This window comes from Lissotriton vulgaris, unplaced genomic scaffold (genome assembly GCF_964263255.1).
Source record: "Lissotriton vulgaris unplaced genomic scaffold, aLisVul1.2 SCAFFOLD_315, whole genome shotgun sequence".
Taxonomy (NCBI): domain Eukaryota; kingdom Metazoa; phylum Chordata; class Amphibia; order Caudata; family Salamandridae; genus Lissotriton; species Lissotriton vulgaris.
The window spans coordinates 1,649,251-1,661,763 of record NW_028250410.1 but is presented as its reverse complement, the minus strand read 5'-3'; the positions used below and the strand labels follow the sequence as shown (position 1 = coordinate 1,661,763).

The window sequence follows — 12,513 nt, the reverse complement described above, 5'->3', positions numbered from 1 at the left end:
AAAAATTAATGAGCGAGGAAGTGTCAAAGTGAGGTAACACCTCCAGCCCCCCTAAAAGGAAAATCCAAAATAGTAATTCAATGGGGACCGGCAAGAAAGGCTGGAATCTAAAAGAAATACAATGGAAATTTGCACTTTGGTTGTTTTCAGAGCCAGTAATTGAAAGCCTATGTAAAGAAAGGAAGTAGAGCTAAGCCACACGGTTCAGACTAAGACGGATGTGAGATGCCTGACAAATTAGATTCCACCACAGCCTGTATACCTAATCGAATTGCCCTAATAACTGCAGCAAAAATTAAACAGATTTGCCAAAGAAGTTCATTGCCACAAGTTTGATTCTGTACAGGTTTATTTGCAACAACGGTGCGAACAGTGAATACTCGATTACAATACAAAATTCCCCTTTTCTAGGAGATTCAAGTAGTATATGTACAAAGTTCATGTGTAAAAAAAATATTCCTTGTATATTTATAATGAAGCTGATCTTGCAGAGAGCAGACAGTAACCACATAGCTCTCACAGGAAGGACTGCATCATTAGTTGGCTCACTAGTCCCAACTACACTACAAACACTTCCAGAAGGAGTGACTTGGTTTCTTTGTGACGTTTAACACCTTCGCTCAGGATCTATGCATGCTCAGATTAGGATCCACACATCAGGCACTCATCTCTGTTTTCCAAGGAACACACCATGGCTGCAGTGTTTCTTTCCTTCTCTTCTTTCTCCTCCGTTGCTACAGTCTCCTTCAGCTTCTCTTTGTTGAGAGTGAACTGAATTGGGTTGGCAGCTGGCTTGGTTCTCAGGTAGTACATACCAGTCTTTAGGCCCTGTAAGCACAAAAGCAAGTGAGATACTTAATGCGCCAATACTAACAATGTATTACATTTCAAGGGATTCATGTAAAACACTGCCAATACCAGTGATCATTTAAACAGTATCAGACTGGTGGTCAAAATTGGCCGATTTTCATGCGAGACAAATACAGGTTTATTTACATTAGTTTGCTAATGTGTTTAATGATTCCATTGGTAATATATCTAGTCAATAGCTTATGTTTTAATAATATTTGTCAGTGAATTTACATTGGTATGGATATATTTATGTGAAGTCTACAGCATCAATAATAAAAATGGTGTCTGGAAGGGAGTAAATAAACTGTTTAAACAGTCACCGAATATATTTATGAAAAAATAAAACTCAGAAAATGTACTACTAAGAATTGGCCGACATTCACAAACTCAGATGGTGGGCTTCTGATCATGAACTGTAATGACATTTGGTCAAGGTCTTTATTAGTCATAGCATCTGATGACCGCCCCTTTGGTCTAGCTATCCTCCTTACAACATTTGGGCCCATAAACAATACAAATAAAAATTATCCACTTCATGCAGATTGCAACAGTCCAAAGACCCTCAAGAACAGTTTAACAGAAGAGGGTTAAGCTACAACACAGATACTTTTAAAGATGAAAACCTGAACTGGTCTACAATTCAATGTTATGTTGTGGGTTCTCTCCAACTGGTTTACAAGTTTTTACCTATACTACGCACTGCTCAGTAACTACTTGGGTACAGGTCACATATTGAGCCTCAGCAGTTAACTGTGGGACAGATTATATAATGAAGAAATGATTCTCTTTAGTGCAGAGCTTGCGGACAGTGCACATGTTCAGGGAGGGCTGATGTCATGAGTCAGAACAATGCTTTTTACCTTGCCACAGAATGTTCTGTTAACACAAGCCCAAAACTACTGTCAGTAAAAGGTTATTCTGCCAAGGCATTTAAATGTGTTAGGAGTGACCATGCCACTGTTTTATGACAACTCGCTTGCATTGGTTTTCCCAAAGCCCCCGCCCCCCCCCCCCCCGAATTTTTGTAAATAGCCAGCCCCCTTCCGCGACAATTACCTGCTTCCAGCCAAAAAAGTGCATGCTAGTAAGCTTTCCGTAGTTTGGCTCTGCAACATGGATGTTTAGAGATTGGCTCTGATCGATGAAAGCGCCTCGATCTGCTGCCATAGTAATGATTGTTTTCTGTGAAATTTCCCACACTGTTTTGTAAAGCTCCTTAATGTCTGCAGGAATCTCTGGAATACTCTAAAAAAGAATTTAAGCGCAGAAACTTACTAAACATACTTTGATAAAGGCTATGAGAAATTAAAGCCAGAAAAAATAGCAAGTTTATACAGTCCAACAACTTCCAAAAAAGCCTTGCGTGTTAAGTATTATCAACTTGTTAAAATTGGGACATAATCAAAGTCATCCTCCCAAGAACTTAGAGGTGATCAGGAGATATCCCACTAGGATTATAGGAAACGTTAAACTCCAGATTGACCAAGGAAAAACAAAAAATAATCTGCGCTAGGCTACCTGTACCAGTTACTGCAAGCATACAAGACAATCAGCCAGAATCACAGAAGACAAACCAATAATATGTTCATAAATTAGTTAACTAAGCAACCACAGACTCAGCCATAGATCTCAAAGTACAGTGGAAATTAAAAAATACTAGGTTTGAGGAATCACAAACTAATCGAGTCACTCAGGTAAAAACAAAAAAAAAAATGGTACTTTAGACTTAAAACTATTTGAGAGATTGTACATTCTTGCATAGGGGATGTGAAGGATATAAACCTGCACCAACATACCTGAATAGAGCCGTTGCAGCCTATGATTTGGTTTTTCATTTCTTCATTCCATAAGCTTTTTTCAGTCAGATCTTTTAGCAAGTGGGGGTTTACAATCTAAAAAAGGCAGTACACATGTCAAGTAAAATAAAAATGTTAATGCAAACATCGCCAGAAAATTTAGCTCTCAATGCATCCTTCAAGGGCATAGTTTGTATTTTTTTTAAAACGTACATATATTTTTTTATATGTGCAACAGCCCTCATTAGGAGGCCCCTGCAGCGTGCACCACCCATTGCCCCTTCACACAAACAACTACTGACCATCACACTGACATTTCAGCATAATCCTTGAATCCAAAACTATATGTAGGGCTTGGGAAGTAGGCATTAGTAGTTTTTAATATATATATAAAATGAACAAACGTGTTGTGCTCATCTCCAAGACAGACATTAATACCATGTGGCAGACTGTAACAGGCGCACGTGCTGAGCACAGGAAACCACCAGTTCAAATTAAGCACTGCAGTAACATCCAACTAGACCCTTCAATGCCAGAGACCAGATGAACATAGCCCAAAGCAAAAATATCTAGCACCAATACACTGCAATGGGTGTTTAATGGCCAGCATATTATGTCATTACCTGGAACTCCCCAGAAAGAACTCTGCGTGTGTAGATGTTGCTGGTGTATGGCTCGATGGATTCATTATTACCCAATATCTGAGCTGTAGAGGCTGTTGGCATTGGTGCGAGAAGTAGACTGTTTCTAATGCCATGTCTGGGGAGTGTGAAGAGACAAGGTCACAAATGAAAAAAGGTTAAAATGTGTGCTTAAAAAATGAGGCAAACTAAATTAGGAGAACAGAAAAGGAACACTCATTTTTGTGCTCTGATGAAGACATTTTGGGGCATGGCCTGCATAACATTGGGCACATATCAAACGCGTGCAGGACGGGTTCAAGGCTGAAAGAATGTGAAAACTACTCACTTAGCAATTTTCTCCTTTAAAGCTTTCCAGTCCCACAAACTGGTAGGTGTGACGTTCCACATGTCATACTGCAAGATCTGAAATGGAACATAAAATTACCCACAGCCAAACTGCACTCACATGAAACGTGCATCTGTGGGTCTATGAAAACACATTCTTTTACTCAGCTCTTAGCACAAATCCATGCCAAATAAATGCATATCCACTGCACTACCACAAAAAGTTCATAATCTAATTCCATCCCAAGTGCACTTTAAACCCATTCACAACTGAACAAACGATAAGGAGCCACATCACACCTCCCCTACCAAGTGAATTTATGGTCCTGACACTACAAATACAAAAACTAGAAGGAAGGAGGTTCATCTTTTCCATCCCAGATGCAACAGCCTATCCAGACAAGCAGAAAACAATCCATAAACACCCGCTACAGCCAAGTTCATTTCAGGTGGCCTCTACTGGATACTAACAGGATTATCCTCCTGTGGAGGATGAAATATCGAAAAGCACATTAATCTGCTAAAATTCATTACTCAGACCTTGCAAAGCATCTATTGTGTGCAGCGCACTAATTTGAGACAAAAAAAATACAATGCCACAGAGAAAAAGCGATAACTAAAAAAGGACAAGTATATCATAGGTTTAAACTTTGGCAACCAGCTGGCATACCACAAATCATTGCAAGGGTATTTCTAGAGCAAAGCTATCCTAAGGGAACCCCTCCCACTACCCATAAAAAATAGAGGAAAAAAAAAAAACAATCATCCAGCCATTAAAGCACAGACCCATGCACGGCGCAAGCTCTATAGTTGCACATGATTTATTTTTTGACACTTGTACAGCGCTCTGTCACCCGTAGGTGTCCTGGCGCTAGATCACATAATGCAATCAATAGTAAAAATGTCCCTCCACCCTCCAAACTTACTCTGCTGTGCAGCAACTCCTAGAGAAGCAAAAGACTACATTTCTTCAAAGTTTAAATCCACAACAAAATCTACAGGATTATTAAAACATACATGTTTAAACTATCCTGTTGGATAGTTTTTGGCTTTCTTACCCATCTCTGAAACCCTCATTTGACAAAAAAAAGTTTACCATTGGCACCCAAATAATCCAAAACCCCACTGCATGTGAACCAGGTTTTAGTCCTCAAAAGCCTTGCAATCCAGCACAGTGCCTTTTCTGGTAAAGGTAAGAACTTACTCCTTTGCTGACTGGAGATCCCTCATACGTATCATAGGGTCCTAGTTCTTTTGCCAATTCACAACTGGATTCCAACGCTCCATAGTAAATGGTCTCAAAGATCTGCTTGTTCAGCAGCTGGGCTTCCGGGCTCTCAAACGGATACCTCATCAGTATAAAGGCATCAGCCAGGCCCTGAACACCAATGCCAATGGGACGATGGCGCTTGTTAGAGGACTCAGCCTTAAAAAAAATAATGAGCGAATTAGTTTGTACTTAAAAGAAGTCCTTGTACAAGAGTATTGGTTACAGCAGGAATGTAATATTGAGCCACAGGGAAAAGTCATGGTAGGTTTCGAATTGTTACTAAATTCCAGAGTAAAGGAATAAAATGATGAAGACAAAGAATAAAGAAAGGTTAAAAGCAATGCTACAATCACATGCTCATCAGCAAGCTACCAAAATAAAAGCATGAGAAATACTCTCAACCCCCAGCCCAAAGATCACTGAAAATAAAGCAAAACAAATCAGGTAGGTGACTAGCATGTCAAAGTTCCCCAGGGCATCAACCAGAAAGGGTGATTTACAGCCGATCTTTACCAAAACAAAAAGGTTTGTGTACCAGGAAAATAACCTTAGGAAAAATGATATCTATACAGTACACTGGTACTTTAGGTAAGTTTACATTCCAACCTGTCAGCATAACTATACCATAAGGCGTACATTTCTTTTCTACAACCGCAACTGACAAAACATCCAACTTGCTCTGTTCCTTAGATCAGTTTACACAGAAGGCATTTCTGCAACAATCACAGCATACAGAATACTGCTTCATAAAAAGTTATGATAACGGAGAAGACGTACACTTCTTTTTACTCAAGCTTCACACTTGGTGTCCATCTTACCTCAGGCACAGGGTAAAAGTTGATGTCAATGATTTTGTTTAGATTACGGACTATCACTTTGGTGACTTCAGCCAGCTTCTTGAAGTCAAATGTGCGATCAGATGTCACATACATGTTGAGTGCAAGGGAAGCCAAGTTACATACAGCAACCTGAAAGAGATGAACAGCCGTGTTTAGGATGAAGGATACTTTACGGACAGCTGACAATAAAAGCAATGTCAACTATTCTGAACAGTATCTTTTGAACCATACGTTCAAATGTCACCTAATTTAAAACCCAAATCCACCCCTAAGGCAAAGGAAACCAGTACTGCAAAACCAACAGGTTTGGTGTTTGTAAGACGTATGCATGTCCCTTCACACATCATACAATAAAATCTACTGTGCTAAAGTGTAGACAAAAGCATTTGAAAATGGAAGGTCCAGTCCCGCTGCTGTTAACATTCACAGTACCCCCCTATCTGCCTCAAGTCGGTCAATCTGTAGGATGACATTTTTACTGAAGATGGGATCACTGTTCCCACAGCATATGCTAGCCTCCTTTTAGATGACTCCTGCCCAGTGGTACTTTCATAAATGTCCTAGGCTCATTCGGTTTCCACCACCCAGATACGCTGCTGGCACCTAAAACGCTACGCTAAAGCTCTTGATCTGTTTAGCATACTTTAATTTCAAGTTGTCCAATAAACAAACCAGACATTAAAAGGTCCTGTCCCCAACAGAAATTAAGTTTCAGACATTTAAATTCCACACTCCAACAATTGAACAGCTCTACACTAGCAGTTCCTAAGTTGGCAAGAGTAACTATGGGCAATCATGGGCTATAACGCACAGAGAAAATCTTAGTCAATGGGGCTTTAAAAAAGTGGCAGACCAAATCATGTTCCCACCTCATCGCCGTTGGTGTACTCCACAATCTCTGTGCAAAGGTTGCTAGATTTAATCGTTCCCAAGTTCTGCTGGTTGGTCTTTCGGTTGCAGGCATCCTTGTAGAGCATGTAGGGAGTGCCCGTTTCAGTCTGAGACTCAATGATGGCATACCAGAGCTGTTGTGCCTTCACTACTTTGCGAGCACGGCCTTCTTTCTCATACCTAGACCGGAAAATTAGATCAAAAGAATACACTATATGACAGGTTTTGATTAAAGCAATCACTTTTTGCAGTTAATAGATCACATGATTACTGTAATAAAAACCTCACAAAACCCAAGGATAACTAACCTACTCCTATTACATCTAAACCAAGATTTTAAAATGAAATGCCACATTACAAATAAGCAGGGGCACTCACACGCAGGTGCCTATCAAATAAGAACAAATTTCAGTCTAGGGATGCAAAAAGATAGCAACCTATCGTAGAAAAATAGAAAGCTTGGGTGGTCAGAACACAACTTAAATATATGTTGAGTGCTTTATAAGCAGATCATGCTTGCCTAGGTCACAAGTCCATCTGCACAGCTTAAAGGAAGCCTAGCGAGGTTTGGATGTGTAGGAATAATCCTACATCATTTAAAGATTCCCTCATTCACACTTCAGGCCTGATGCCTCTTGATCGGGTGACTTAATTCAGTTTCAAACACCACAACATGGAAAGGAAACAAACTAGCAAGCTATTTTCAGTAAAGGTTAGTTACACTTATGACAGTGACAAGCCAGAAGCCCAAGAAGTTTATACACATGGGCATTTGAGGGTTTTTACCCAGAAACACGTCCATATTAAGGGCAATTACAATCAGCTGTTAAGAAATAGGATTTAATAAAATGACTGATATCAGCTTTCTTATATCAGTTACTACATTAGCTAACATTCATAGGTTGCATATTCAATGATGACATGTTTGAATTCATCTCATATTTCCACCCAACAGTAGCAATCACCTCCATGATTCATTCCTTAGATCACAATTGCAACAAAAGTAGAATTACACAGATACCCTTAACCAGCCGCCCAAATACCATTTAAGCAACAAAATTAAATGTGGATGGACGTGCCAACCAAACTAGAGACCCATACCTTTCATATAGTTCCTCAAACTTCTCTCCCCAAACATCATCTAGGCCTGGGCACTCACTCGGGCACATCAGGGACCAATCCTAAGAGAGAAGGGCAAGTTGAATGACCCAATTTATTCTGCAGACAAGCAAGCACTAGGGCTAGAGCAAACAGCATTGCACAGAAGGTAGTTCACCTCATTGTTTTCGACTCGTTTCATGAAGAGATCTGGAATCCAGAGAGCAAAGAAGAGATCTCGAGCACGCTGTTCCTCCTTCCCAGTGTTCTTTTTCAGGTCAAGAAACTCAAAGACATCAAAGTGCCAGGGCTCCAAGTAGATGGCAAATGCACCAGGCCTCTGACAAAATAAGAATAAATTACCTCAAACGGGTAGCAAAAAAGGGAGGGAGGTTACAGGGTGTAAACAAATGTTATGTTGCATGTATCTAGCCTTCTATTCTACTGCAATTATCTGGTGTAAGGGTGGTGAGAGCTGTGCTAGAAGATTAGGTCAAAGAATGGGCAATAGGGAATGTAAGATCCATTGCAACACAAGATTACTTACCTTGCAATGAGCCGTGCAAAAACCAAGATTCATGCATGACATAAGCAAATTCTAATGTGAATACCTTCAAAGGAGGGAACCCTATCAAAGGACAAGGAGGAGTCAAGACAGATTTTCAGGCTAACCAGCTACATAAACAAATTAAGTAGGCTAAATATCTATTATATATGTATTAAGAAAATCTTCCTCTATCCAAGATTAACACAAATGTTAGGGTAAGATGCAGAGAAAAAAATGCTTCCAGCAATAAAGACCTCTAATCAGCTGCATAGAAGAACACACAAAAACTGTTCCTCCCACTCCAATGCCAAGTGGCACAAGACTGCTTTATAATGGATCTGTAAACCTCTATGGCTGAGAAGTCACTGCCACTACATTACACACAGTAGGTCAGTTTTTTCAATTCCAACAAAAATGGGACTATGAGACAACTGGATACACTATGGAATTTGCAGGAAATCATACTTCCATTAAAATGACCAATTCCGCAGCCAATTTGTTTTTCTGATGGATACAGCTGCCGTTTCCACTCCCAAAGCAGTACTTATAGGAAGGTGTGAATTAAGCACAAGACCAACAGGAAGTTTTAAAGCTCTGCTTTTCAAAACTCAGCCAAATTCTTCAAGCAAGTAGGAAACACTAATGCTTCAAGGATGAATGCAAGGACCCTCAAGTACTAGCCTGAACAAGCTCTACAGTAGTGCATGCAACATGGCATAAGTCACTTCCACCCCCTTAGCCAAATTAGCTGTAAAATCATGGGGGGCCTTTTATAGCTACCGTATCACAGTTTCACCACTGTGGAACTACAGTGAGATACTCGCCATGACCATCACAACAGAAACCTAAGAAAAATTCATGACTATTTATGCTATTGGGATCAAGCATATGCAGCATCTTCTGTCATCCTTGTATCCATCTACCCACAAACAGCATTTTGAGCCAGACGAAACGCCAAAGTGATCAAAACACCTAACGGACAAACAACTCCTATCCTTGGGGAGGAACATTGAAAAGTTAGTCAAACCTGAAATTAACAGACCCTTCTAGTTCAGGTTCAAATAGAAACAATGTGTCTCAAATGGTAAGTCCATAAAAAAGGACCAAGCTTACATTCCATTGTGGAGCCACAAACTAAATAAGATTTGACAACCCATTTCATAACCCTTTCTACTACCATCATGACAATAGGCAGACACTGCCACCTAATAACCCTTAACAGCACCTAAACTGATGAATCAGCTGAAAAACAAATTGCTAAACATTTAAGTGGGTTAAGCTTTTAACCTCACTTTGTAAAAAACACACACAAAAAAAAATTTAGAACAACTGTACAACAAAGTCTTAATCGAAGGCATCTTCGTGTTAATCCTAAGGCCATACATCCTCAAAAGTGAGACATGTGAGGTATACCTGTTAAGACCCAAAAAAAAGTGTATTGACATTTGGAAGTAGCCATCCATTTTGCTGAGAACGCCCATCTGACTGGGACAAGCCATGCACATGAATTCCAACACATCTGGATACCATGGAGACAATTCTGCAACATCAGAAGAGCCATACGCCTTTTGCACTACTCCCTGGCACCTAAACACCCCCTTTCTGCACACCCTCCCATTCCCCAAGGGATTACCATTAACAGATAAGCAATTCCTCAAGTTTTACTGAGCTCTAGATTTGCAAAAAGGTTGCCTGAGAAAGTTCATACCCATACAACTCCGCTGTGATTCGCTTTGTGACATGCAACTGCTTGCTTAACAAATTCGCTCATGTGCCCAGGTATTTCAAAAGAGGAACGTAGACAATCCAATCTGCCAGTTTATGGTTCACAGGTATGGATACACAGTCTTTGTAAGGGAGCCAAAATCCTTCCATTTCAACATAACACAGTTGTGTTGATCAAACTAATTCTGCTCCCACAAATCCTTTGATGAAAAAAAAAAGCCAGTTTGCCTGATAAAACCACTTTGCATCAACCTGCACTTGGTGAAATAAATACGCAAACCTGGCATCAAAGGACCAGCCACTCTAGAAACCAAATAGGATTCTGAATAGCTGACCCACTAGCACATTGTTCTGTCCCGAAAGAAACTCAGTCTAACTTGACACATGATTAATCATGGTCATCCAGAGACATGCAGAATGGGTTCCAATGAACAACTTCATGAAGAGTGTACCCTGAACATGGGTTAATCAGGTCAGACATCGTACCAAATGTTAAGGCACTCCACTCCCAGCACAGATTAATCAGAAGGGGACCCCTTCCAACTTCTGGTTTTTAAGCTAACCCAAAGTCTAGACCAGGGTTCTCCAATCTTTTCACTAATAAGGGCTACTTATGTTCAATAGAAATCATTTGGCGCTAGTAATATTTAGTATAGTAACACTTCAAACTAGATTATATTAGTGACAACACTATGCACGTTTGCAAGCAGTAAATATGTCCCTGCATGTGGCAGGGTTGCCAGTACTAATGTAAAAAAGGCTTTGCACATTTGGGATGCCTTGTCATGGGTAATCTAGACTGCTATAGCTGCAGTGCTCCTGGCATCAAGGTAATGTTAGTAATACGTCTCCCCAATGCCAAATGAATTATCAATCAATAACAGATTTTTTAAATTTTATTTTGGAAAATCAAACCACTTGACCTGACATCCGGATATAAGTTATACAAAATAAACACATTTTCGCCTCATACACTTTCAATCTTGGTACACATTAATCCACGCAAAGGTTTCTGATTAACAAGGCTGGACTGCACACAGGAGAGCTACTTAAAGGTAGTTCATGGGCTGCCGGCTGGAGAAGCCTGGTCTAGACAGAAGCAGAAACAAGACATTTTGCCAACACAAAGTTGAAAAATTACAGCTCCATCCCTGCCAACATTGGTAGTGGGAACAAATGCAATGTGATTAGTGACAAAGACCACGAAGCTTTGCAAATCCAGTGAGCCTGTCTAGTGTGAGCTTGTACCAGAAGGGAGGTAGTGGATGTACTTTCCTTGTAAAACAGCCAGGCTTGGTATGTGCACTGTTCACATGAGCCCTGTTAGACCTGTCTGGCTTTTTGATGTAGTCCCTCCCATTTATTATTTATTTTGTCCCCTTGTTGCCCCTCATACCCTTGATAATTTTTGTCCACTGACTTTTTATAGGTGTTGGCCAAGGGGATAGGTGTTCTTTTGTCCCTCATAGTTTTTTACCTCAGGCCCAGAGGCCTGTTCGGTCAGGAAACTCCTGTATTCACAAAATGGAGGGCCCCAACTGTTTCCAACTGCCACACCTTAGTCAGCCCCATAGGATAACCTTAGGCCTTCCAGAACCTTCTGGACCCTACTGGACTCTGTGGGGGTTGTCTATATAAGGGCAGAGGTTAGGAAGCCATTTTGTGCTGACCAGAGAGTGGAGGAGTGAGGCAGTGGCGAGGAGGAGGAGGACGCACTGGGAGCAGTTAGTTTGTCCTTGTGACAGAGCCACTACAGGGAGACGTTCCCCCCTTCAACCCCTGACCAATCCCTCCCAACCACCTTCTTCTGCTGAAGAGATCGATCTGATTGTGGTGGAAGCCCCCCCTCTAAGCCTTGGCCCCATTGATCCCTAGTGGAACGCTCTTGCTGGGAGACTTTCCTAATTTCCCTGTATCAGAGCTTCACCTACCAGTGTTGAGGAGGGAGCAGATTCCAGCCAGGTGTGGCGCTCTGATTTCCCCGAAGCTTTGAGGGAGAGGCAAGTGGCTGCGGAGCCTTTGTGGCCCTGAGGAGAGAGCGTTCCGCTCTGTGCAGCGTTTCCCCTGAAGCCAGGTGAGGGGAGGAACTGTGGGCGAAAGAGCGGTGACAGAGCGGTGACAGCGCGGCGCCAAGCGGGAACACTAGTCCCTCGCGCCCGCGCTGCCTTATTCTGCATCTGTGAGGCGATTTGCGAAGCGGGCAGGAGACGCTCCAGCGTCAAGTCCGCGCATGCCCCAACTTGTGAGGCGTTCTGCGAGGTGAGCAGGCCCCCCCCCCCTTGCGGAAGACGCTTCCAGCGTCAGGCGTGCAGGACCAACTCCCAGCCGGCAACACTACTCCCCCCGCATCTGCACGAAGGGACCGGAGTGAGCAACGCCCAGACCGCCTGAGAAACGATTGGCGAGGGAGCCGGCTTTGGCGCTTCCCCTGCGTCAGTTACCCCCTTTCCCTGCTGAAGCGCAACACTGAGGAGGCGCGCTGAGCAGCAGGGAAGGGTTGAGAAACCAGTCAGATTCCCGCATTTGA

The 12,513-nt window shown here is 41.8% G+C and overlaps 1 protein-coding gene across 1 annotated transcript in view; it reads right to left on the bottom strand.

Moving 5' to 3' along the window:
- Nucleotides 1-331: 331 nt before the first annotated feature.
- Nucleotides 332-12,513, bottom strand: part of LOC147663271 (ribonucleoside-diphosphate reductase large subunit) — a 34,320-nt gene continuing 22,138 nt past the window's right edge. Inside the window, exons 10-19 of the mRNA XM_086950576.1 lie at nucleotides 7,893-8,054; nucleotides 7,718-7,797; nucleotides 6,595-6,796; nucleotides 5,705-5,854; nucleotides 4,821-5,042; nucleotides 3,618-3,694; nucleotides 3,272-3,407; nucleotides 2,649-2,744; nucleotides 1,909-2,097; nucleotides 332-828 (exon numbers count right to left, since the gene is read on the bottom strand). Of these exons, the coding sequence (XP_086806702.1) occupies nucleotides 643-828; nucleotides 1,909-2,097; nucleotides 2,649-2,744; nucleotides 3,272-3,407; nucleotides 3,618-3,694; nucleotides 4,821-5,042; nucleotides 5,705-5,854; nucleotides 6,595-6,796; nucleotides 7,718-7,797; nucleotides 7,893-8,054 (1,500 nt within the window). The 3' untranslated portion in view covers nucleotides 332-642. The remainder of the gene's footprint in view (nucleotides 829-1,908; nucleotides 2,098-2,648; nucleotides 2,745-3,271; nucleotides 3,408-3,617; nucleotides 3,695-4,820; nucleotides 5,043-5,704; nucleotides 5,855-6,594; nucleotides 6,797-7,717; nucleotides 7,798-7,892; nucleotides 8,055-12,513) is intronic.